This window comes from Calliopsis andreniformis, chromosome 6, assembly GCF_051401765.1.
Source record: "Calliopsis andreniformis isolate RMS-2024a chromosome 6, iyCalAndr_principal, whole genome shotgun sequence".
Classification (NCBI taxonomy): Eukaryota; Metazoa; Arthropoda; class Insecta; order Hymenoptera; family Andrenidae; genus Calliopsis; species Calliopsis andreniformis.
The window spans coordinates 2,238,112-2,263,640 of record NC_135067.1 but is presented as its reverse complement, the minus strand read 5'-3'; the positions used below and the strand labels follow the sequence as shown (position 1 = coordinate 2,263,640).

The 25,529-nt window shown below is 32.1% G+C and overlaps 3 protein-coding genes across 6 annotated transcripts in view; 1 reads left to right on the top strand and 2 right to left on the bottom strand.

The window, feature by feature from the left end:
- Positions 1-2,664: 2,664 nt before the first annotated feature.
- On the bottom strand, positions 2,665-22,652 carry LOC143181245 (serine/threonine-protein kinase OSR1). 3 transcript variants are annotated; one of them, XM_076381608.1, is made up of 12 exons: positions 22,203-22,652; positions 21,231-21,324; positions 18,058-18,186; positions 9,338-9,687; positions 7,591-7,703; positions 6,882-7,132; positions 6,520-6,692; positions 5,882-6,119; positions 5,696-5,810; positions 5,346-5,605; positions 4,888-5,074; positions 2,665-4,702 (listed from the first exon to the last, which is right to left on the bottom strand). In XM_076381608.1, the coding sequence occupies exons 3-12, from the start codon at positions 18,171-18,173 to the stop codon at positions 4,625-4,627; spliced, it is 1,881 nt and encodes a 626-aa protein (XP_076237723.1). In that variant the 5' UTR covers positions 18,174-18,186; positions 21,231-21,324; positions 22,203-22,652; the 3' UTR covers positions 2,665-4,624. The 3 variants fall into 3 exon arrangements, with proteins under 3 accessions (XP_076237723.1, XP_076237721.1, XP_076237722.1); XM_076381606.1 differs by lacking the exon at positions 21,231-21,324; XM_076381607.1 differs by lacking the exon at positions 21,231-21,324 and having other exon boundaries at positions 5,882-6,117; positions 6,527-6,692; positions 22,203-22,357.
- On the top strand, positions 16,125-25,208 carry LOC143181248 (uncharacterized). The gene is made up of 4 exons (XM_076381611.1): positions 16,125-16,295; positions 24,217-24,447; positions 24,525-24,674; positions 24,863-25,208. Exons 1-4 carry the CDS (start codon positions 16,257-16,259, stop codon positions 25,043-25,045), a joined length of 603 nt encoding a protein of 200 aa, XP_076237726.1. The 5' UTR covers positions 16,125-16,256; the 3' UTR covers positions 25,046-25,208.
- Pdfr (Pigment-dispersing factor receptor) overlaps positions 24,293-25,529 on the bottom strand; it is an 84,150-nt gene continuing 82,913 nt past the window's right edge. The window contains exons 5-7 of one of the 2 annotated variants that reach the window (XR_013002246.1): positions 24,790-25,492; positions 24,497-24,689; positions 24,293-24,421 (exon numbers count right to left, since the gene is read on the bottom strand). The gene's annotated coding sequence lies outside the window, so the exon portion shown is untranslated. Of the gene's footprint in view, positions 24,422-24,492; positions 24,690-24,789; positions 25,493-25,529 lie in introns of those variants that run through there. The other variant, XR_013002247.1, reaches the window with a different exon arrangement.

Below are 25,529 nucleotides of genomic sequence, written 5' to 3'. Positions count from 1 at the left end.
GAAGAGAACCTTGCTGACCAGCAGGTACTGCGAGCTGTCTATTGTTCCCTCCCTTAATATTGGTTTCAAGGAGTAATGCCTAACACGCGCTATCGGGAGGGAACAATAGACCGCCCGCAGTACCTGCTGATCAGAAAGGTTCTCTTCCGTCGAAAATCATTAACCCTTTTAGTGCCGGGCGAAAAATAGGTGCCTATGCGAGAATAACCGGCCGAATTTCACAGTTTTACTAGGGTTTGGGAAAATGTTCATAAAAACCAAACGAGAAACAATATTTAAATGATTCAAAAAGCAGTGTACTAAGGATGAAATAGAGAACAAAACAATGACACTAGTTTTTCTCTACACAATAAAAATTATATAAATAACAAAGGTATAAATGTTCATAAAAATAGTAAAAGTAGAGTTTTCTCTTACAAAACGTATTTGCATATACAAAAAGTCATCTTTTCATCATAATTTTATATGGACCAATTATTATGAAGTATATACTTTGCATTTCCAATGTATTTTGTAACAAGATAAACAATATTACATAACAAAAATAAAAGATAACTCGAAGGTACATGGTGAGCGCCGGGCGGATTATCCCTTCCGAAATATGTAATTGTTATACGTAATACAACATTGCTGAAATAAAATTATGTTCTAAATATATTTGTGATATAATACTGCATAATACTTCATTATAATAACGTAGATATTTATATTTATATATAGTGAATGTGCAATGCGAATAGTAAAGCGCTACGAGGCGCGGGCCGATATATGGCTCTGGCACTTCTCGCCAGTGTAGCAGGAGCCGATATATCGGCTCCCGGCACTAAAAGGGTTAAATTTGTAAGCGCAATATCTCGAAAATTAATTTAAAAAAGTATGTAAATTAGACGTCGCTGGATTCGTCTTGAAATACAACTGGGTGAGGGGTGATTCTACATGAGAAAGTAAACCGAAAATGAAGAATAATATATTTTCATGAGGCTTTGTCTTCGAGATAATGGAGTTTTATAACTTCATTTCAATTTGTCAAACTTATGTTTCTCTTTCGTGCTGGTGTTTATAAGCATTGTCAATGTTATTATCAAATAATAACATTAATTAATAAGGAGTGTATATACTGCTACGTATTTACAGGAAAATAATTTGACAAATCCATGTGAAACAGAAGAATAATTATTTGATAAATCGACAAGAAACTCACATGCTATTAAATTTTATTAAAGAATGTTATTCTGATTACATACACCATTTGTTTATATTATTTTATTGTTCTAAGCCTTATAATTGTAATAAAAATAATAAGAAAATTCTTGTTAATCTGTCATACTTGTGTACACATTCATTTGTATAGGAGTGGGTCTTTATCACATTTATATAAATGAATAAATTACATTGTGAAATGTATGAAATGTTGTTTTTGCTAAAAAATGGAGCCGACCGGTTTTTGCATGGAGCCCTTCATTTGCTTTCTTCTAAAATTTAGGAAATGTGACTTATCAAGTTCTTGCCCTGTGGTCTTATTCTGTTTCCTGTTGTTGCTGTTACTATTCTTTCTACCGTGCTGTACTTAAAAAAAGATTTTGCTTTGATGTTTGAGTGATGGCTGTGGTCTTAACACTGCTCAACGCGTCTTGAGACTCGGGTACGTACCTTCCTTAAAATTTCGACATCATTACAAAATAAAAAAAATAATATAAACTAACAGTAAAAAAATAGCAGTAATAACAGAATGTATTACATTGCCCATGTTTTAAAAAATACAAGTAGAAATATAAGTCCAACAAACCGAAATTTATAAGTAGTATACGTGTACCTGATAAGTTTTCAAATTCGATATTTTTGAAAACGAAACATTATATAACAAAATTTTAGGCTACATTTTTTACTTATTCTTTTATGCTAAATCACTCCATATCCGGTTGTGCATACCAGGGTTGTAGAAACACCTGTATAAAACATAAATGAAAAAAAACAATATTTAAAATAACCTGGATTTATTTTATTATTCCTTTAACTTAAAAATATAACAATATGTAATTTAAAATGGAAAGTTATGAAGATCCCATCATTTTTCTTGAGAAAAAAACTAACAGAATAACACATAATAATATAATAAACTTATGAATTATTTTTAAAAACCCTAGTAATTTAGTATCGAAAAAATATGAATTCTGTAAATAAAATAATCGCTTTGATTAATTTTTTCATAAATAAGAAATTTTTAAATTCATATCTAGAGAAAACTAATTTCATTGGAGTGGAGGTTTGAGATTGTTTCAAAATGAATATAATGATGTAAGCAGAAGAGTGTCATTTCTATATGAAAATTAGAGAATGTTAGAGAATTATAAGTTTCAGAATATAGAATAATTTCCATAATTTGCTTCATTTGTGAGATAATCGAAACTAAATTTCACTCCGTTTAAAAGATCCTTTTTTTATCTCTTCATATTTCTCAAAAACTTTACTAAACCCATATCTAGCTAAAATCTAAATTCAATTTTCTTGAAAATGAATCGAATTACTAAATAAAATTTATTCTGCACGTTCGGCTTATTTTTTTAATATTAAACTCTTTTGTGTGCAACATTAATTATGAAGCATTGTATACAATATGCATGTATAAGATATATGGTTGAATTTCGGGTGGATAATCAAAAACCGTTGAGAATAAATCGTAGGCTTTATTCACGAAACCCTCTTTCAAGCAATAAATATTCGATAGAACAAATTTTCACTTCTGAGTACTTCGTCTCGATATCGATTCCTAAATTGCGAAAATATCCATTTTTATCATCTTGCGCAAGTTTCAACGTCGACCGAAGTCGATAGAAATCAGAATCACATTAATTTAAAAGTTTCATCACAATTATTTGTTTACTTTGTATGAATGTTGTGTTTGATATTGTTCTTTTAATTTTTATTTAAAGTGTAGTCCGAAGTATTCATACTATAATTGATTTTTTAATGCGATTCCGACGATGTAATATATTTTGCAACCCTCTGTAGGTTTCTGTATGTTCATTTCATAATAGACAATCTAGTTCATTAAAATATGAACATTTCTCTATCCTTTGCACTCCAAAGCATTCCTTTTAAAGCGTAACGGAACAATTAATTTTTTAAGATTTACAAGAAATTATTCCAAAAATGTAATTAAAATTTTAGGCGCTAAACAATATGCAAAGAGCTGACATGATAATAAATACTTCTGTCCACACAGAAATAATTCCTAGAGCAATTTCATTCCGTGGCCAATAGAGAGAACAATCATTGAGTACAATGTAATGGAAAGCCTGACTCAAAATAAATCCAGCAAAGGATCGACAGATCCCTAACAGACATCTATTGGTTTCTCGAAAACCTTTAAAGAGCTGTGGAAAAGTGATCTTGATCTGTTCGCTCCTATGAAGCCGCAAAAATAATAAATCCACTATCGTAATTCTATTTTTAATTAAGTACAAAATACGTTCCAGCAGTACAACTCGCGTGTTCTACGTTTCTGTAGCATTGAAGCATAAGAAGAATACGCTAACAAATTTATGTAATTATATTGTACAGGAGAGACCGATGGATTGCTTTTCTTTTTCAGTACACAATGATGCGTTTTATAAACATATTTAGCGTGTTCTTTAAACTAAAGGATATACGTGTTTATCCGGTAGGTATTTCAAATAATTAAGTCAGACGGTTTAAGCACCTTTCAACAGTTTGCCACCTCATTTGCTTAGTTATTTGAAATTTTTTTCTGCGCATGTGTGTATGTATATCTCTTATTGTACCTTTTCTCGTCGAACGAGAGAAGAATGGTAAAACTTAATTTGATTACTAATATTTACAGGAATTAATGTAATATGAGTGATATAAGTTGAATATATGGAACTACAGCCATTAATGATTAGAGCAAGTGGAAACATAAGCTAGCACACTTATAGAAACTTTTCTTTTCGTTTCTGATATTAACTTTCTCTTGTCTCTGAAACTCGCATTAACCCTTTTGCCACATAGTTATTATAAGATAACTCGCGAAAAGTTAAAAATAAAAACCATTTCTTCATTCAGTTCAATTGTATTTCTAATACTATCAACCATTCATTATGCATTCTTCAACAATTCGTAGACCTATTATGAACTTTTACTCGGTCATTGTCACATATCACTGAATCAATTTCTTTGAGTCATTCTTATAAAAAAATGTTACTACTTTATGCTATAAAAAGACGTGTACAAAGATCCTACTGCTTAGGCTTTAAAACACTACATAGCAAAAGGGTTAAAAAGTTAAAATCCGCGGATATTTCGTTCTGTCTTTATAAACTTGTGTTATCACATTGAATCTTCTCTGTATGCGAGTTTAGTAATATTTTTTAAGCTGTCCACTGCATTCGACGCAGAATTACAAGTTCTGCATACGTCTATGCACTGTATCTAGAACTTGGAACAAGTGAAAGTAGCAAAAGCTGTAAAAAAAGTGATGATACAGAAGGTGTGCTAAGTTTCTAGACTTGTCCTGCTTCTTCTTTGACGTTTACCGATGGTTGAGAACTTCGGATCCTTCTTCATTTTTTGAAGTGGTGGTTAAGAATGGTATCCTGAGATATATCAGAATATGATGGAGATGTTTTTAGTCGGTTATGGAGATCTGAGCAAATCCTATTAACGCTTTGTCGTCTGGCACTTCGTTGGCCGCATGACCAGAATTCTGGAAAACACCAGTTTATTAGCCAATTTTATCGTACAAGAACATTATAAGTTAAAAAATGTGCTATTTATACATTAAATAACATTACTGATATCAAAGTCACAGAATATCTCAAAAGGATTTTTATTTTTTTAAGACTTTTTTTTTATAGTTAAAAATATCAGTCTAGATTAGAAATAGCATACCAATGAAAACGTTACTGTCCGTAGCTGGCCTGCGCTGTCTATAAGTTTCTGTAAATTTGCTGCTATTACGACAATATCTTTGCCATCGACTAAACCAGCTCCGACTAGTTCTGCCGCAATTCCTTCAGCAGAATCTACTCCAACGGCGAATTCAAATCTGATGTCATTTAGTTCCCTTTTCTGGTTTCTAAAACAAATCAAATTCACACAATTTAATGTCATATTACAATACACACAAGTTAAAATTATTTTGTGTTACTGTGGTATCATTGAATAATAGGAGGTTAAGGACAAAACAGGGGCATGCGTACTCAGATTTGTCTTCAAGGGTGAAGTGAGTCTCGGGGCGTCTGCAAACATAATCCAATAACTTAAAACATTATTTGTTAAAATGGATGGAAAAAAGGGTTAATGATAGAGACACGTAAAATAAGTATAAAATTATCTTTACTACGAACCGTAATCTTAACACCAAGTTTATGGGAACATTTTGTTCGGTAGCTTGTACCATAAGTTGACTTGGTGCAGATTTCACCTGCCCATAGAACTCTTCTTCAGGTTCTTCTTCACTGCTTGGATTTTCAATAGTATTGACTGGTAAAGTCTCTTTGCCCTCATCACCACTGGATGCACTCTCTTCCTCCTCTGAAGACCAAACCCACTCTCCTGTGACTGTTCTGTGCAAACGACCCGATGTACCAGGCTGTCTTTTCGAAGCCTATTAAATAATATAATACAATATTAAATGAATAATCAAATGTTGAAGCGTTTAAATATTAGGATAATTTTACGTTTAACAAGATTTTACCTTCTGCACACGAGTTTCGAGACTAGGACCAATAGCAACTAACGTTTGCTGAAGGTATTTCTTATCCTTTGCCTTTTTGAAGAATGGATGTTTTAGAAGTTCTGTCGCTGTTGGTCTAAAAAGACGTTCAATTTAGTCTTGAATAATTGATTGTAGTGTAGTGGAGAAAATTAATGAATACCTTACCTTTTTGTTGGATCCTTTTGTAAGCAATCAACAATCATTTTCCGGAATGTTTTACCATATGCTTTATATTGATCTTTGTCGTCCGCGGCAGTATCTAAAGTTGGTGGATCATTCTGCAAGGTTAGCATCAATACCTTCATTGGAGGGTATTTGTGGTATGGAGCTGTACCACTAGCCATTTCAATAGCAGTGATACCAAGTGACCAGATATCCGCTTTAAAATCATAACCATGGTCCTGCAAAGTTATGTGCATATCATAATTGATTTTACAAGGTATTTGTTAAACTGAAATAGATATAATAAGATTAAGACGTGCTTCTAATTGTAACATGCTTTGTCTTGCTCGTAGATAAATAAAATATCACATAAGGTAACTACTAATTAGATTTTATTGCTACTTTACAAGTGAGCTTATTATTTAACTTTATAACAATACAATAACAGCACAATTTACATGCTTAATTGAACACTAAACGTGAAATACAAACAAATTTCTTCAATAAATAATAAAAATAAAATATAAGCTCTTATTTTTCAATACATTTTTAATACCTAACAAATAACATTTAATAAACAAAATACAAGACAAACATAGGCACGAAAAATGCAAGCTAAGAAGTTGTAATGTTACTTTCCTCTCTCACCTGCTCCATGACCTCAGGCGCCATCCAACATGGTGTTCCTACAAAGGTATGTCTGACTTTCTGTCTGCTAAGATCTCGACCAGTCGCAAGCCAAGCACTGACTCCAAAGTCAGCTATCTGCACAGTGCCATCTTCTCCTAGTAGGATATTACCGGCTTTTATGTCCCTAATATTATTCTGTTATTAAAATTCGTCTATTTACATAAAAGAAGCAAATACATTCACTTTGTGCTTCATTAGAAAGATTGATTATAAGTTTTCGAGAAAATCTTTAAATATTTCTAGCGTATTTTTTTAATTTATTTTGTATGAAAAATAAAGATAAAAGATGCCAAGAAAGTATTTGCCAAAATACCTGTGTATTTGTCCGTTACTATGGAAGTATTCAAGGCCTTTGAGCACCTCTCGTAATACAGTAGCTATCGTGGCTTCATCGAAAACTCCATGTTTACAATTCGTAGTTCTCGTTTTGTGCTTGATAATATCTAGTAGGGATCCACCCTCTAGCAACCTAAGGACGAGCCAAAGCTCTTCTTTTACCACGAATGATGTGTAGTATGTAACAACATTCTCGTGATTGCAGGAGGACATTGCTTGTATTTCTTTCTGTAAAAGATAAATAAATTTTGTAAATATTCTGATGAATTAAACAAGTTTTTTATTGAAGAGGTGATTACAATTCATTTCGTGTTTTAACTTTTTCATTAAATATCTTTTACTATTTTTAAATTAGAAATAATACAATGAGATATGACAAACAATGTTATATGTTGTAAATAATTAAAAATACATAGAAATTATTTTTATCCAAATTCTCATATTATTGAGCATAAGAATCTATACAGAATTAATATATTTGTAATGAATGAACAGAAATGAGTATTGCAACATTATCTTATCAATCAATTACTTTGATTATTGTGTGAACACAATGAGATACTTATTTTCCAAATAGCAACCAAGCGATAATTCTGATAATACAAACAATAAATCAACAGATCATTCATTATTTAACCAATTTTGCAATGCATTCATCAATGAACTCAGAAATCAGCAATAATTACCAGTAATTCGTCCATGCTTGTGTTCCATTTTTCCAAGTTTATTCTTTTGATCGCGCATTTTTCTTGTCGTGGAATGCAAAATGCTGCGTGCACAACGGCGGTTGCTCCTACCCCTAAAATTGAAATGAATGATTACTACATTGTTAGATAAATATTATACCACAGAAAATTAGGTTTCCCTGAATTTTCTACCATGATTCTAATTAAACTTTTGATTAGTCAATAACATCATTTTATATTTTTGAATAGTCAATATAACATAATATAATGAATATACTCATACCAGATACGTAATTTTATATTTTTGTTTTCAGTTATTTTTTTAATTGATATCAAATTTATGTGAATTATACTATGTAAATTTCAAAAAACATAAGTTACAATTTAGTTAGACATATTTCGTTTTTTCAATCCTTTTTTTTATAAAAGAGAAAGTCAAAATTTTCATTCACAAAGACTAAAATCTGTAACGTTTTGAGAATCTAAGTTAGAGTCTTTCACATAATTATCTGTATAATAGATTGATATATAAAATTTGAAGATTTAAAATTCTGAGTGCTGAGCTCTGATAAGATGTTATGTAAACTTTAAGAAACCTACATTTAAGAGGAGGATTTAGCATAATTAGCAAGTCATGTGATTCGACAACCTATGATAGAAGATTATCACCTATTTTTTAATTAGGTTTCACAGAAGTTTGATAGATAATTTTAGTGAATCTCCATATTGACAATATGTTACCTCAAAAAAATATACAACAATTAATCTAAAGAAACATAATTTAAAACATGCTATAGTATAAAAAGTAAATGAATAGCATTCTTGTTAAATATAAATTTATTTGATTGTCTCCTTACATTAATTTAATAATTAGAAATGTATATAAAACTTCAAGCAATCAACAATACAAAATATGAGAGATAAAGATTGCAAGGTAAGATGTTACGTTCGTTCTCTACTGCAATATGAATCGAACGATTTGGCATTTATATTAACGCGCGTACTTTAAATCCTCCATGATCTTATTACACGTAATATTTCTCAAAATACTTAGAATTTCAAATGTAAAAATTTCGAACATTAGGGTTCGGGCAAACAAACATTTACACGTGTATCATTTTTAAAACCCACTTATTCACGTGAAAAACTCTTAAAATGAATAATTAGAGTACGTATTTTCTTCCTATGAATAACATTATGAGTGGCCACGGTGACCGACTACAAATATACTTTTACTGACAAGTATAACAATTAATCGCCGAAGTTTTCCATTCTGCAACCCCATTCGCTGCTTCGCAGCCGTTGTCAATAGGAATTCCGCATGCGACAGAACCACCGATTCTCATAGTAGGTTAACTAGGTTAGGACGTATTGGACACCGGTATACGTGCCTACGTGAGTGGGAGCGAGAGAGCGAGTATCAGTAACGAACGTTGCACAGACAGCCGCATAAACGCGGTCGCAAAAGAATGCTCCAAGTCGAGTCTAATCGCGGCTCGAGGCGTAGCAATCGACGAGCTCGCATCCTCGACCTCGCATTTTTATGTAACGTTCCTCCCCGAAGAACAATTTCATCTCTCTCTGTCTCTCTCGCTCCCTCTGCTAACGTCAAGAGAAGCAGAAGTAGCTCTTGGTCGCGAGGACCGGTGAGTGGATTTCGCGAGGAAAAGTTCGTCGTCCCGACGAGATTCGTGAAGGGTTCTACCATGAAAACGGCCGTGGAAAACGATCGAAGGGCATTACTCACCGATAACCTCCTTGAGCTCGTAGTCGTCCTTGGTGTTCGGCCAGCCCTGCACGACCGTAGTGGAGCTCGAGGACGCCATTTTGTTCGCCAGTGCCGTGCCAAGGCGCGCGTGCTTACTGGCAGCCCGTGCGCCCCGCGCGAGCAGTAACACGCCGCTCTTCGAGCGAGCGCTATTGTTAGGAGTTTTCGGCTCACGTGGACTCCTGCGATCCGCGCCTGCGCGTGAGCAGTTGTTCGCCGCGAATGTGTCCACGGGCGTCGCGGCGTTCTTCGGCGGCGTCGGGGCGCGGAAAGACTTTTGCCGGAAAATTCCCGGGGAACAAGAGGGCAGAATGTCCGGCGCGATTTTCCTGTGGAAATGTTTCGATGCTTTTCAATATTTTTCCTTCTTTTCTTGAACCTTGGAAGAGGCAACTTTGTTAGAGCAAACAAAGTTTGCTGTAGTCTCGAAACTCGTGAGCAACGAGTTTATAAAATGTAATTAAGGGGGGAAACCACAGTGAGGGGTAAAAATAAAGGTCATTTTCAAGAATCTTTTTTAGCACATTTTACATTTTTTGTCAAAAATGTTTAATATTTTCCGAAGTACTTGTTTTAAAAGTTTCAGCTGAGAATATTTATTACTGTAGTCATAGTAGGAGTCAGCACGAGAGGTCTGCAAAAATTTGTTGAACGGTCGGATGTGTAACTTTTGACTGTAAGTTTTGAAATGAGAAATCATGTCATTTTCTTGAACTGTAAGATTATAGCTTCAGTTGCATTTGCAAATGCAAATATCAGCATTTCTTTTAACATTATGTAGGAATTAATTATTCGATTGAACATTTTATATATACAACTGGAGGAAATGGATTTTTTTATTATTAGAAACTATTACGTATTAAGAACTACTATCCGAAATTTAAAGTAACTCGGATAAAAATTATCTAATCATGAATTACTGATCCATCCAATTTAAAAATTGTGGTTCCAAGAAAAAGGCGTTTAAAGTTTAAAGCTACTATTTTGCAAGCATTATGCTACTCCAACTTTTGTAATTTTATCGTTTTTGGGAATTTCGAACTATTATTGAAACCTCTACCACTAAAAAGAAATAAAAATTAAAAAAAATTTTTTTTCAGTCCGTCAGTGTGGTTTCCTTTTTCAATACCAAGTAGTTAACCCTCTATGTGCAACCTTATTCTTTACGCCGTCTGCAAACTGGGTCCATGCAGCCTTCTCTTATATTATTGTATTCTAAAATATCCACAAAATTTTTAGATATTTTTTGAAGATTGTAAAAAATCATTCAACAACTCTTATTGCTATATGTTGCCCCGATTTTTTTAAATAAGGCTGGTGAAAATTCAAAAACAAATTGTCGATAAATGATCCAGATTGCAGATGAAAGATTAATAACAAGGTTACTTGGGGACCTCTTAAATTTTTAAACATTGAGATGTGCAATCTACAAATCTATAAAATCTTGTTATATCCTTTTAAATCTAGTTATGTTTCAATCTTCTGAGTTTCAATTCTTGGTTATCTATATTCAACTTCTGCGTATCCCTATCTGACAATAATACAACAGCTAAGGGTGTACGTACACTATTTTGTTGATTATAAAAACGATAATTCATTTTGTTATTTTAACTTTCACATGTATAGTATTTTGATAAAACGATCTTTTTTAAATTGGAATAATTTATGAAATGGCAGCATCAAGATGAACAAGACGTCATATTTAAAATAATTTGAACTTGAACTATTAGAGATCTTCGAATCTATTCATCCAATTAATTTCAAATTCAGATATATTATTCTTTAAAAAATTATATACAATACACTTCATGATTTCTTTTTGGTATTTTAATTTGTTGAAATATTATAGTTAAAGTCGATTTTTTCAGTGAAAACATTTTTTAAAGGTCGTCGTATTCTTGTTTTTTTAAATTATTAAAAAATCCCATGCTACATTTTAAATACATTTATAAACAATAAAGTTTGTAATTTGAACTTAATCAGATGATTAATTTCGGAGGTCTACTAATTGCCATTTGACAAGGTCCAACAAAGATAAACAATGTTGTTTAGCCCCTTAAATCCTAAATTGTGTAAGCGCAACATTTCACTCGCCATTTTTTTGGCGAGTTTACGTTATTAAATTCCATTTTATGTTACTTCTTCATCAAAGGTCATCCTAAAGATTAACTTAGTATTATTTTTATTACTATTTCTCCTTTCTCATATAGATTCTGCGTTCTAAAAATAAAAAAAATTCAAGTATTTATAACACGAGAGTACTGCAATTATCTGCAAGTCATAAATTCTTTTTTAAATAGATCTTTTTCATTTAGTGAGCGTCTATATAGTATCCACTATTATAAAATGTTTTTCTTGTCTCGTCAAATTAATGTATAAGGAGTATAATATTTAGGATATATACATTTACGTTTTACAATAATATTGCGTTTACAAATTTACCCATTTATCTAAATCTTCAAAGTGATATAGCCCCTTAACATGTTAAGCGTCAAGTAATTTTTCAACGCTGTAAATACCTTTAACGTGTTGGTCACTGTTCACTGGTAACGTGATCGTCACGGCATTCAATATAAGGTGAATTCGTGTATATGTGAAACTAACATGACTTTGAAAATGACATGAAAAAAAAAGAGACGAGAAAGCGGCACGTTTATAGAGAGTAAACTTTGTGTTATCAAATGAAACCATTTAATGCATATTTTTTGCATTATTTTGGTAAGACGTTAACAATGAATCGCAGGAAATCGCAGTCTAAAGATGTTCATTTTTGTTTCTACAATTTTCAGTAGTGGGTACGTGAAATATTACATTATCTCATAAAATATGTGTTTTAAGATTGTGATATTTAATCAGTCGGATGTTGATTAATCTTCCATTCTTCAAATAACGTTTTAACCTCCTCTTTAAGAAGTTTCTACTGCGAAACAAAAGGAAGGCAAAAAATGTTTGCTAATATACTGTAATACATTCTATATCCTTAGTATATTGATTCCGATTATATATCGTAACAAAATTTTTTGTTTGAAAATGAAAACTTTTTCTATATTGTTATTGGATAAAGAATAGTAATAATGAAAAAAGAATTTAAACTTCCTGAAAAGATGAAGATGTTACAAACATGTTACGAATGCACGAGGTTAAAGGATCAAATGCACTATTTGCAAACACAGCTTTAGAACGTTATTTAAAGTCCAGTACTATTGAATTTAGAGTTACCTAAAAATGAGAAGTAGAGCGCAAAACTTTTAAAGAAAAGGAAAAAAGATTAGATTGATTCCTTTCTACAAACAATATACAGGGTGTCGCAGTTTTTTTCTGCATAACTTTGCCAGGATATTCTATAAGTAAAATTAAGAAAAAAATGTTATGTAAACACAGTTCTTAAGTGCTTTATTAAAAAGTTGTAACAAAAATACAAACTAACAACTGACTGTTTTCTTGATGGATTTGCATAGGAATAGATTGTTGGTTCACATTATATTTTATTTTAAAATGTCGTTCGTTATTACGAATACACGGTTGGCATCTAAGAAAAATAGAATTTATCGTATTTTGAATTTCTCTTTTATTTACGTACGTCTCGAATCCGTTGTATTAACTCGTGACTCATATTAACTTCTAATACGTTCATTACAATAAATTCTATTTTTTTTTAGATGCCAGCCGCGTATTCGTAATAACGGACGACATCTTGAAATAGAATTAAATTATAATATGAATCAACAATCTATTTCTATGCGAATCCTACAAGAAAGCAGTCAATTGTTATTTCGTATTTTTGTTATAATTTTTTAATTAAGCATTTAAGTACCTCTGTTTAGATAATATTTTTTTCGTAATTTTGTTTATAGAATATGTGTGCAAAGTTACGCGAAAAAACTGGGATACCTTGTATATATATACCTGTCTACATACATTTTTAGTGTAATTTTAAAAAGACCTAAAGGTGGATCTACGCTACATGTTATATAACAAAATTATATAACTTTTTAGAAAATAGGAAAGAGACACATGTACAACATCTCTCTTTTCTATTTTCTAAAAAGTTATATAACGTGTAGTGTAGACACAGCTTAAGACGTTTTTGTTTTTGAGATATTGACGTTTAAACTTTTTTACTTTAATCAATTCTGTCTTATGGACTTATGTCCTTTTGAATCTCTTTTTTTAAGTGAAAAAATCCTTATAATGCCCTTTCTGTATTCCAGATCTCAATTTAGACCTTAATTAGAATTTTTTGAAATTGCGATAGAGATCATTTTGCTTTATAGTCACAGATATTAAGGTGCGACTGTATAAAAGAGGGCCACAACAATGTGTTTATTAAGTCTCAATTACATGTAATCTTGTCAAAATAAATGCGTCGACGAAGCATCGACGCAACCTACGCACGCCTCAATCTGATTTATCAAACTGATTGGCCTTTCTTCGAGAAACAAATGATTCGCATAATAAATTCTAATCTAGAATCGTTTAACCCTCTCCTTTATTCTCAATTCTACTTTTAAAGTCAATTGCAACAGTTCCACGAAACCAATCACTAAATTTATATTTATAAAAAAATCTTTATGCCATACTCTAGTTCAAATCAGTTTATAAAACCCTATTTTATATTTAGATAAAAGAAATAAAATAGAAACAATTACGACAATCGTCGTGAAACCGTTGAAATGCCTTACCATTTAAACCCATTAAGACACAAAATTGTATAAACGCAACGTTATTTAAAAACGTAACTTTAAATATAAATCCTATACATTATACACTCTATGTATTATTTTGCCAAAACTAAAAGAACATTTTATAATTATAAACCCTATACAGGGTGTAACAAAGTATACGTTTAAATATTCTGAGGGTTGGTAGGAGAGCTCAAATAGACTATCGTATGACATAGTGTCCGATTTGCTTCCATTTTGTGTTAACAATGCTTTAAAGTTAATATACCTATATACTAAAGTAACAAAAAGAGGATTCTCTAATTTTACAGATGCAATTTTCGAAACATTGAAGAATCTAGACCAGAAAAGAGAAACTGTTATGAAAAAATATTAAACTAATCTTTGCGATTTTTTTTCTTTACAATAACATGAACAAAGAGAATTCAATAATGTACATTCATTAAACAGAATAGTGAGCGAAAGGTTGTGTTCACGCAGCTTTGGGTCTGAATGGGTTAAGCCTCAAAGGAAATTTTGTACGATCCTGAGTTCAGTTAAAGGCGGAATTTCTTTTTCTCTTAGAAAAAAGATCGGTTTCTTTAAAATGTATTATTAATGAAATTATTTTCAGTCTTTCTATGTTTTTAGTATACATATTTTCATGTAGTTATAATATTTTTTTTTAAGAAAATTCTATTACACATTCTGAGCATATTTTTCCTCAACTACCAGATTCCTTTTTTCGTTAGTTAACATGATTTCAAACAAACTATTCCATTGATTGACTTGAAATTGTTACTGTATTTTGAGAAAGTATTCCCTTACCGTTTGACAAAAGAGAAAATTAAGACATTGTATATTCTTCTTTTTTGAAAAAAAGTGGGACAGATTTCAGAATGAAATCGACTATTTAAGCTTAACAAATTTGCGTTTTTACAAATATTTCTTTTTTTTTTATTATTCTTTGCGAAAAAACTACATATAAATAAAAAACCATCTTCGTTGTTTTACGTGATCTGAAAGAGAGACATTAGAAAAAAAGGGACATGATAGTTGAGGAGAAATATACTCAAAATATGTAATAGAATCTTCTCTAAAAAGATATAATTACTTGAATATATAATAAAAACATACAAAAAGACTAAAAATAACGTACTTAATACATATAGTGTCTTCAATAAATAATTTTAAAAATGTCGATTTTTCATCAGGAAAGAAATTCCCCCCTTATTGAAGATATCGTGTAAAATTAAACCTACGTCGATCCCCTGTTAATTTTTCTTTTCGAAAATACCGACGTGACGATACTCACGGTCTCCTGGCGCGCGTGGAGTAGCCAGGGGATTATAATTTATCCAGCATAAGCACTGCAGTCTGGCGCGCGGGTTCCGTCGCTACTGTCGAACGACCGAGAATATTTTTTTCGGCGAGAGAGAACGAACAAGCGTCGCGTGATATGTGACCGCGATATTAAGGTTAATCCTGGCCCGTCTGTCACAGTGGAATCCCACTATAAACTCTGCCGACGGCACGTTCCCGCCGCGATTAATAATTAAAGTGCTTTCTGCTGCTTTCATCGTCGTTCGCTATATATCGAGATGCGTTTAACTCGGGGAAGGGAGGGAGAAAGAAAGGAAAACAAAGGTGGGAAAGAGCAAGAGGGTCGGTAATTAGAACGGAACCAGAAAAAGAGAACGAAGTAGGAAAGGAACGGAGAAGAGAAACGCGAGAATGAGCAACTACGAAGTACAGTAGAGATGAAGAGGTTACGCATATTCGCGAGTATTTGGAGGAAGGGGGGCAAAGGGCAATTTCTGCGAAGGAAAAGAGGGGCGAAGAGAAGGATAATGGGAAATGGGAACATAGGGAATTTAGAGGATAGATAATAAAAGAGAATAAAGAGAAATGCTTGTACGAGTGGAGAGGGAGTAAAGTCACTGATTAACAATGGCTGTGGATCAATTGCTCGAGTTATCGGTACTGATACTCGTTTCGATTGGCGCGAATACAGAATTCAATTAAATGGCCAACGGTTGCACTTAAATCGTTTGTTTGCGATATCAAATTCTACTATTTGCGAGAGGATCTGCGACGGTAACCTTTGGCTTTGAATTGACAGGTGATCCGGCGTTCGGTATCCCCTCTGACATATAAAATAAGCACGGACAAGATGGACACGTCAGTGGTCAACTTCACGATTTTCGAACTCGGAAAATTAGTACAGAAGAACGGAAATGTCGCTCAGCCAGCAACTACAGGGTTACTTTTGGATGGTAAGACTTAGATATGCATACACGAATTTCACTCGCGAAACGAAAATGTTCTTTCAAATTCGCATCATATAATTTGAAAGGTTTTAATACTGAAGCTTAGGAAACTTAGAGATTTGACATTATTAGAGTTTAACAATGCGACGAAATGATGATAATAAATTGCCAAAGTTCGAAATTTTTTCAACGAAACAGATACACGGTTTAACTACAAAACGTTTGTAAATACTGCGCGCACAACTTTACGCTTCGCCTATATAGCGCGCCAGCCACTTTAAACAGTTTAATTATCGTGAACGTACTGCTACGTCATTAAGAAAACGTTCGTTGTTTATCATTGAACTATTAGTACGTCTCCGTATGTTCATCGTACCGAGCCGTAATAACTCGTTTAAAACGATGTTATACGTGCATGATAATTCCTAACGTAAACTGCGCGTAAATTTAGTTCTTCCTTGTCTAAATTTAACACGCTACACAGAGCCTTACCACCCAAGCAAACTATTATCGTGATTAGTAAAAATGACAAGTGAAGCTATAAAAATCTGACGAAAATTGCCTTGTAAATTATCTCGTACAGTAATACGTCCCTATAACGTACGAGAATCTTTAAAAATTGTGTGAAAATTTTATGCTAGCATTTCCTTTTAAGACTGAACGTAGAAGTTATAAATTCTGTTTATAAATCAATTTTTTTTATAATTGATTACTAAGACTTTAGAGTTTAGAGTATTAAAATAGAAATACTATATGATTACATGAAGTAATATAATACGATGAATAAATTTTGATATATCTTGGTAACTAAAAAGCTTTTTTAAACAAGAAGAAAATTCTAATAAACTGGAAAAAATTATTTGTACTATTTAATAATTTTTTTATAATTTCCATTTAAAATAGAATATGAATAAATGTTACTAAGCTTTTCATGTGCTATACAAGAATTAAAAATAGTTAATACAGTCAATTTGCTACTATAAATATACACTACCCGTCAAAACTTTAAAATCACTTACTAATTCTTATTCAAGTTGTACAGAGTATGTTTGAATCATTCACAGGCCAAAGTGATTAATTTCACTTTTTGAATTGTTCAAAATTTTAGTGCCAAAGCACTTGATTGATGCTTAACTTTTTATGTGTAAAATAAGTATATGTACATATTCTGTTTTGTGGAGTTAATCGATTTAACAACTGAACGACTCATTTAAAAGTTATTATCTTCAACAGTAATTTTCATTTTCCGTAACACATTCGCGCAGAATAACAAATTACAATGGTATACGACTTTTTAATTTAGTTTGAGAATTAGGAATACCCTAAAGCCTACTGTAACGATAACCTAATAAGTTTGTCTGTTTTTAAGTGTTTATTGCTTCACTTCCACGTTATAGCGTCTCAATATCGCAGAAAATTTCTTAACACATCTTATCCACTCTAGCTAGAAAGCACATGCCTCGCGAATGAGTTAATTAACAAAATTACTCCAAAGTTCTGGCTAGTAGTATATCCACTCTCCCCGTTGAAGTAATTAGTAACGCAAATTTCCAAAGTATTCAAATTATAAAGATTCTGCTAAAATCTCATGAATGACGACGACGAAAACAGTTGATCAGGCATAATGGACGTAAATTCCTATAAAATCGACGGATGACGTTCTAAAACAAGTGTTCGCAATTTGCAAACGAAATGCGGTTTCGACGAGTGTAAGGTCGTTGAAGGCTGAACTTAATAACGTAGAAAAGAGAACAATACTTGTACTGACCTATTTCTGCCGAGCACCAAAGTCGTCAAGAATCTGTTGTCTTGAAACTTCAACCGCTCCTCCTCAGTAGATATAGGCGCCGCGGCGCCAAGCGTGCCGGTCTTACGCTGCCTCATGTTGCCCGCAATTCTGTGCACAAAGAAACATTTCTGTTAGACTGGTTGCATATCCTAGGTTTCATTTCATATTTACGCTCGTTTGGTAGAATACTGAAAAAGTATCAAATTTAGTACTGCGACTATAACTTATTTGTTTATTTCCGACAATAATAACGCTGCATATTAAAACGTGTAAAATAAGAAGAATACAACTCATGTGTGGTTGTTCAGTTTATGAGGGACCAGTTTTTAATCATTCTTACGCAAGATAGCTCACTCTGGTTTTGTCAAAGATGTAATTAAGATTGTAAATGCAAGTAAACTCGTTTCCTCCGAATAACTCCATGGTACAGTAAATATAGCCATGCGCGTAATGAAGAAATGTATATAATTCTGAAGTTTGTTGTTTTAGTAGTTAATTTTTGGCATGTACTCTTGTTAAATTTCTATTCAATTAAATATTCTGTTATTAATTTTTGTACCAATTCCTTAACGAATATTTAAGTTCATGAAAATTAATCTCACACTACATTTGTTAAAAGAATATGTAAAACCCTTTTGAATTACTGTCTTCCTGTAATAAAGTTTGTACTTTTTTTCAAGTAATATCAGACTTTAACAAAATTAAATATGTTCAAATAGTATCTAACTCGAGAATTAGAGAAGCTAGTTTTTTACATGCGAGTTATAAAATGTTTTTCGAACTATTTCTTCTTTAGACTCGCTAACATATTATTTGCATTCATCTGCAATGCTGCCTGAGGTCCCTGGGTTGTCAGCGTGTGGAATATTTCTAAATTGGCGGTCAGTCGATTGTCACCTAAATACCTAAATGGAATAATTGGAGCTGGATTGGCCTTACTGGCTATTTTTAGCTGGCATCAAGGGGTAGACCCTATCTTGTTATCTAAAAATAATCTGATAGAGAATGGACCACTGGGTGTTTTCTGCCACTGGCCCTTAAAGCTTCTAAGAGCACCTTCACGTTATTTATCATAGAAATATTGTATATTATATAATAAAACCTGAGATTTATCATTAGGAATTTTACGATTTCAAAAACAGAAATATAGGAGGGAAAATTGAAACTAGAAAACAAGAAAAACAATAACAATTTCTTTCAAATTTAACCCATTTTAAGAAGTAATTTTCATTTCATTGGGAGCTACATACTCGTATTTTGTGTATGTATGTCATTCACGATCTGCTAATGAATTTAAATTCATCTCTGTGAAAATGTCTTGTCAGTATGATCTAATTGTTTCTTTAAACAGATGAAACTCGTGCACATTTATCGTTTATATAACTTCGATAAACTTGTTTTAAATGTACAATATTATGAAGTTAGTTTTACCTTATAAATTTTTACAAGAATGGAAAAATTGTTCAATAACATTTAATGTTTTCTGTTGATATTACTTTAGACCCTAAAATTATCTTTCCTTTCTTTGTAAGTATTTAACATGTTCGCTACCATACGCCATTTCTATATAATAGAAATAGTATTATAATCGAAACGTGGACTATGGTAATCGACTTTTTTCCAAACGGCGGTGGCGAACAGAAATTCAAAACAGAAGATAAAACAAATCGTAATGAGATAAAATAAATCGTTTAGAAAAAAGTAGTTTACAGGTTCTCATCTATAGTTTCTTTTAAAATAGCTGATTCTGGGGAGAAATTCAGGAAATAAAATGGATTTATCGCATGCAGAAAAATGTCAGTTATCTAATAATAAAATTCAGTTACAAATTTTACCTTGTTAAATATGTTCAAATTTAAATTCAACTACAAAAATTTGATGCAAATGATATTAAAATATAGTGATTTGAAATTGAATTAAAGCGATTAGAAAATTTGTGTAATTTAGATCTAGTTTTGAATTAATAGATCTAATAGATAATTCATATTTTATTTAACTACATAATTGTATGTAGACTAGAAACAGGATAAAGTCGAGCAAAGTGAAAAACAGAATGATTAGAGCATTTGTAGGTTCGTAACTACCAATGTAGAGCAAATACTATATTCATGGGGCAATAAACATATCACGCAAACTTTCGATAGAGTTCACGGCGCGTCCTTGTCGCTTAGGGCGAAGAATCTAATTGATTTCCTAAACTAACGAGTCTAATAGCCTCTTCTCTGCGAATCGTTCCCGTTTATGAGCCGCGTCCCGTCCACAATTTCATGAGCCGAGTGTTGCGTGCTAACGTGTCTGACTTTTATAATTCCTTAACATTCAGCGTATCAAAATACCCCACAGTTTGTTAACATTCAGATACCATGCACTTAATTTTACCATGAAACATTAAATGAAGTGTAATACCTATCTAAATTTAATTAGTCTATTTTAATCTCGTATTAGAAATAAAACTTCAACTTGAAAATTTTGGTATATCTCAATATTGTATTCATTTTTTACCAAAATAACTGAAATGTAATTTTTGGAAAATCTTAAGGCACAATTTAATAATGTTTTAAGTTATAAATGAAACAATCGAACAGAATTGAAGAAAATATTAAATTTGTTACTGGTATACATGAACATGATTGAACAATGGATATAATTCAATATTTGTTGATTACATAAATTAATATAGTACGTTTTATAATATCCCAGAAAACTCAACATATTTAATGCGCTCGATCGCGATGACTACACGTTAAAGACTAAAAGGGCATGTTTATAGTGGCTACTGTCACATTATCAGACTGAATGTCTGTTTATGTTTCTTTTTTTTGCGTAACAGTAGTTACGAGAACTCTTATCGTGTTTTGTGGTAGATCAAAGCTTATGGTCAATATAAAAATAATTCTACTTTAATGTGTTTATAAAGTTATTTATAAAAAAACTGGTTTCTCAAAAAAAAAATAGGAGATTAATTTTTAAAACTTTTACATTTTTAACATCCAAGACTAGTACTTAGAATATTTATAAATATTGAAGGATCAAAGCATAAAAAATATGAATTATAAAAGAAATGCCATGGACATCTGATCTCTCAATAAATTTTCTTAAATACAATGGTTTGTGTACACAGTTGCTGTTGAATCTAGTTTACTCATACATACATTTTCCCTTGAAAACTCGATGCCAAGCGAACCTTCTGGCTGTTATAGAAATATAAATGTTCCACCAATGGAAACTGAAGCCAGATGATAGAATCTATCAAATAAATAAGTGAATCATTATCGACATGAATTTTCTCAATGTCACATGGATTTATTGAAATGACTTTCGTATGAGTCAATTGGTATACACGTTTAAACAAACAAACAATTTAATTCTAAATCAAACGAGAGCAAACATACTTCTACTTATCTGTCTCATAAAGAATATGCATATTAGTTTTAAAGATACATTTATATTTATTACGAAAAATAAACATTTTTATTTTAATAATGCTTAAGTTTTGCCTAACAGTACTCCTCATCACTAGAACCTTTGCTCGAGCAGTCGAGGGTCAATTGGTTATTAACTCAGACAGCTCTAACAGCTATTAAACCATTTCATTGTCATGAATATTGCCATAAGAAAAAAAACAGAAATCACGCTCAATCATGTTTTTTCCATGAATCATACCGGAATCAAAAAAAGCTCCGAACTAATTATATCAATTAAAACATTAAAACTATATTTAGGTATTGTCCTTGTCTCTGTAACATTAGACCTTTGCACCCACATCATTTTTGGCAAATAATTTCGAAAACTAGATCCAACCATCACATGATTATAATAATAATTAAATAGTCTGTGTCTTAGCAAAATGTCCAATTTTTCAAAAAAGTTTGGAATTAACTAATAACAGTTTAATTATACAACTGAAACAGTTAATATTATACTTTATTTTTTTTTTTATAAATTTATAGTAGTCGAAATTCAATCCTATAAGAGTTAAGGAAAATTAACAGGTATTCTTTCTTTTAATTCCTATTCAACTCCTACTGTTCACCATGTGTTATAGGTCTATCTGGCTGATGACCACTAAGACAGCAGTAGTGAAAACAATACCTTATCATGGTTTGCTTATCAATTTATCTCACCTGCCGGATGTTGACTTCACGGATCCATTCGCGTATAGATCAGCTGCCATGTCAACTCTGCTGATCCGCTCACATTTCCCCCTTTACAGGCAGAAGCGTTTGTTCCAAAAGAAACTAACGGTCTTGCTCGTTAAAGCTCCCCCGTGGACAAATCCCTATTGACACTCAGGGAAAAGAACCAGTTCACTGACAACGATCAACCTTGACCGGGTTCATTCTCACTGGACCAGTGATCTGGCCCCAAAACGCGACCGCATTCTCTGCCACTGATACAGGAACCCTCATCACGATTTTTTCAGCATTACAATAGTCATTCTTTGTTTGCGATTCGTATATTGTTAGCTAAACACGCGGTAAAACGTAAGTCCTTATTGGCTCGCGGGCTCGCAAGAACGTCACTGTTACCAGAGACGTAGTCGGATCATCCTGAGTTCGCCGTCGACTGAACTATGTCAGACGGGGGCACTGTCAATTGGATAACTACCTACCGCACACCGACGTGCCACCGCGTGGAGAAGTACGCATTGATATCGTTCCAAGTTGACCATCCCTCTCCCTCCGGTTCCCTGGCCCTCATCTAAAAATTTTAAGCAATTTTTAATTTCGATTCCTTTACAATGGATCCTTATTTTGCATTTAAGCCGATTTTAAAAGATAATTTTTTTTTTTACTACAACTAGTTTAGTACGACGCAATATTTATGTTAAACACTGAGTGCTTAATCAGTTTTCCTAAAGTTACAGCGACGCAATTCAATAATTTAACTAATTTTCTTGCGTTTAATTATTTTATCACTTTTTCCTTTGAGTCTTTGTACTGACAATTTCTAATCAAATTTCTCTGCTTACTCAATTATTCTGTCTTGTTATTAGTTGTTTATCTAAAAGTACTAATTCTTCTGTATGGAAAGAAATGCATAGTGCATTTGCGTTTCCTAAAAATCTTATTTCAATACAAAACATTATATTATCCATGATAAGAACGACAATAATAGATTTGAAAATTCTATTGCTTCCAAATTTTTACAATTTTTTGTTCATCATTACTGTACTGTACTGTTCGTAATTTTCAAAGCACTGCAAATCATAGCGATCGGTACGGGGAAAACTAATTTATATCGTACGACGCGAAGCACGTCAGCTCAATCACGATCGGCCTTGCTGTCCGGTTCATACTGTTTTTCGCAGGATTAATGTCATCTTCAAAGATTTGTCAATATGTTACACGTCCAATTTCTCACGTTACCGCTTAAATGTTGATCACGAGTTTCCTTATTTAAAAACGCATAATCGAATTTTTATTAAAAATCTTTAAAATTAAAAAGAGTATAAGTTTATATAACTGCTGATTAAATGAAAACCTCTTGAAAGTTATGTAGGAATTTTACTTAAAGTGAGTGAAAGATCTAATCAAATAACAGCACTTTTTTTAAAAAAATATTTCGAAAGAACTGAAGTGTAAGTTATTCAATTTAAACAAACGAAAAATCGTAATACTTTTGATGATATTAATATCCTTTACTCAAATTTAGTGACATTGCGTTATTGTTAAAATTCAAACATCGACGATGGTTTCAGCTAGTGTTAGAGCCCTATCAAACTTGATAAAGCATAAATCGCACGTGGAGGGTTCTGCCAAGTGGGAATGGAAGTGGAATAAATCGGTCGTTTAATAATGTAACTGACAAATCGACAGAACGGTTGTTGATTATTGATAGCTTACAGTTGGAACTCCATTGTCTACATATTTATGAATCCTTTATCATACAATACAAATTCATAGTCCAAGTATGCCAATATTCAATATTTTAAATATAACTAATCTCTATTTACTTTTTTTTCAACTACTCTCTTTAGTTTAAAACTTACACTTCAACTAAATTGTTAATAATTATACATATAGTTCATATTGTCCATTCTTTTCTACAAACGTTATGTACGTAATTATCAATAATCATATAGAAGCATAATAGAAAAATGATTTATATCACCTTTTTCTTATCTGTGATTTGTAGTTATCTATCCTAGGAGTTCTAGGATGTGACGCCTATACGATTTGCAAGAGGTGCAGCACGAACTACGCGATGCGTAGTATGTACAATTTCACTGAGAATACTAATCCATCCCAAGGAGTTCCCGTCGTTAAAGACGTGTCATATCTGCCAAAGGATGATTATGCTGACAACCTCGAAAAGAAGGAAAATGAGCAGCAACTCCTAGCTAGAGATAATAGAAATTTATTACCGGTTAGTCGTGTATATAAAATGGAAAAATAAATGTTATATTCAAACTCACTTTTGATGTTTTATATATTTCTCCACAGGAATATCGTAACCTTTGCGAAAGCGTCACAAAAAGAGTGCAGTTAGATAATTCTGAGTACGAGTATCAACCACCGCATTATTATGAAACTTATTGTAAGAATTATTTGTTGCTTGATAGGAATCAGCACTCGATAAATCCACCGAAACAGGTAGAAACTCTTTCCCTTCCATGTCAAAATTTTTGCAATTTGTAAAAACAAATTTCTATAGATGAAAAATAAGTATGGCGAATTAATTATTTGCCGTATTAAAAAAAAGACACACCTGTATAAATAATTTTTTAATCCTGTCTCTTATTTGTTCTGGCATAATAAATTAGAAGTACACTTTTTTTCAGAAATGCGTGCATTCTCCTTTTCATTGCGTTCAAAGAAGTAAGGCCGTTGTCTTCGTAAGGCGGCGATGGGACAATGAATGTTGGGAACCTTTTGTCAAAGAAATTGCTAGTGGTTGTGATTGCATGTGGCCAGTATCCGATTATGGAGAGATAACTAATCATTATTCATTTTCACAAGAATAGGATAAAGGTAAAAGAAGAATGAACGAAAGTGAGAAAAAGCATAAGTGTCACAGTAATATCTTTAAAAAAGCAATGACACTGATATTTTTCTTATACCTTTTTAATCGGTCAGAAAAAATAAAATTTTGAAATTATACAAATCACAAATTCTAATGTTAATAATAATAAATATTTCAATACATATTACTGTTTATAAATGTTACCGATGAGAATGCATCTATTGTTTACGAGTGCTTAATAAATGAAAAACAGTCATTTCCAGATTTCATGTACACATTTTATTCTATATGATGACTGTTTATCGAAAAAAGATATTTGGATATAAAAGTACTCTGTTTTTGTTATAATTCATTTGATATTAATATTATTCCTTATTATTTCCATGAATTTGCTTTATGTTTTGGTAAAAAGTGAAATCCTTCAGGTACTTTCCCTAGTAACATTTCCCTAAAATAAAAATAAAGCGTTAATAGCGATAGTGGAG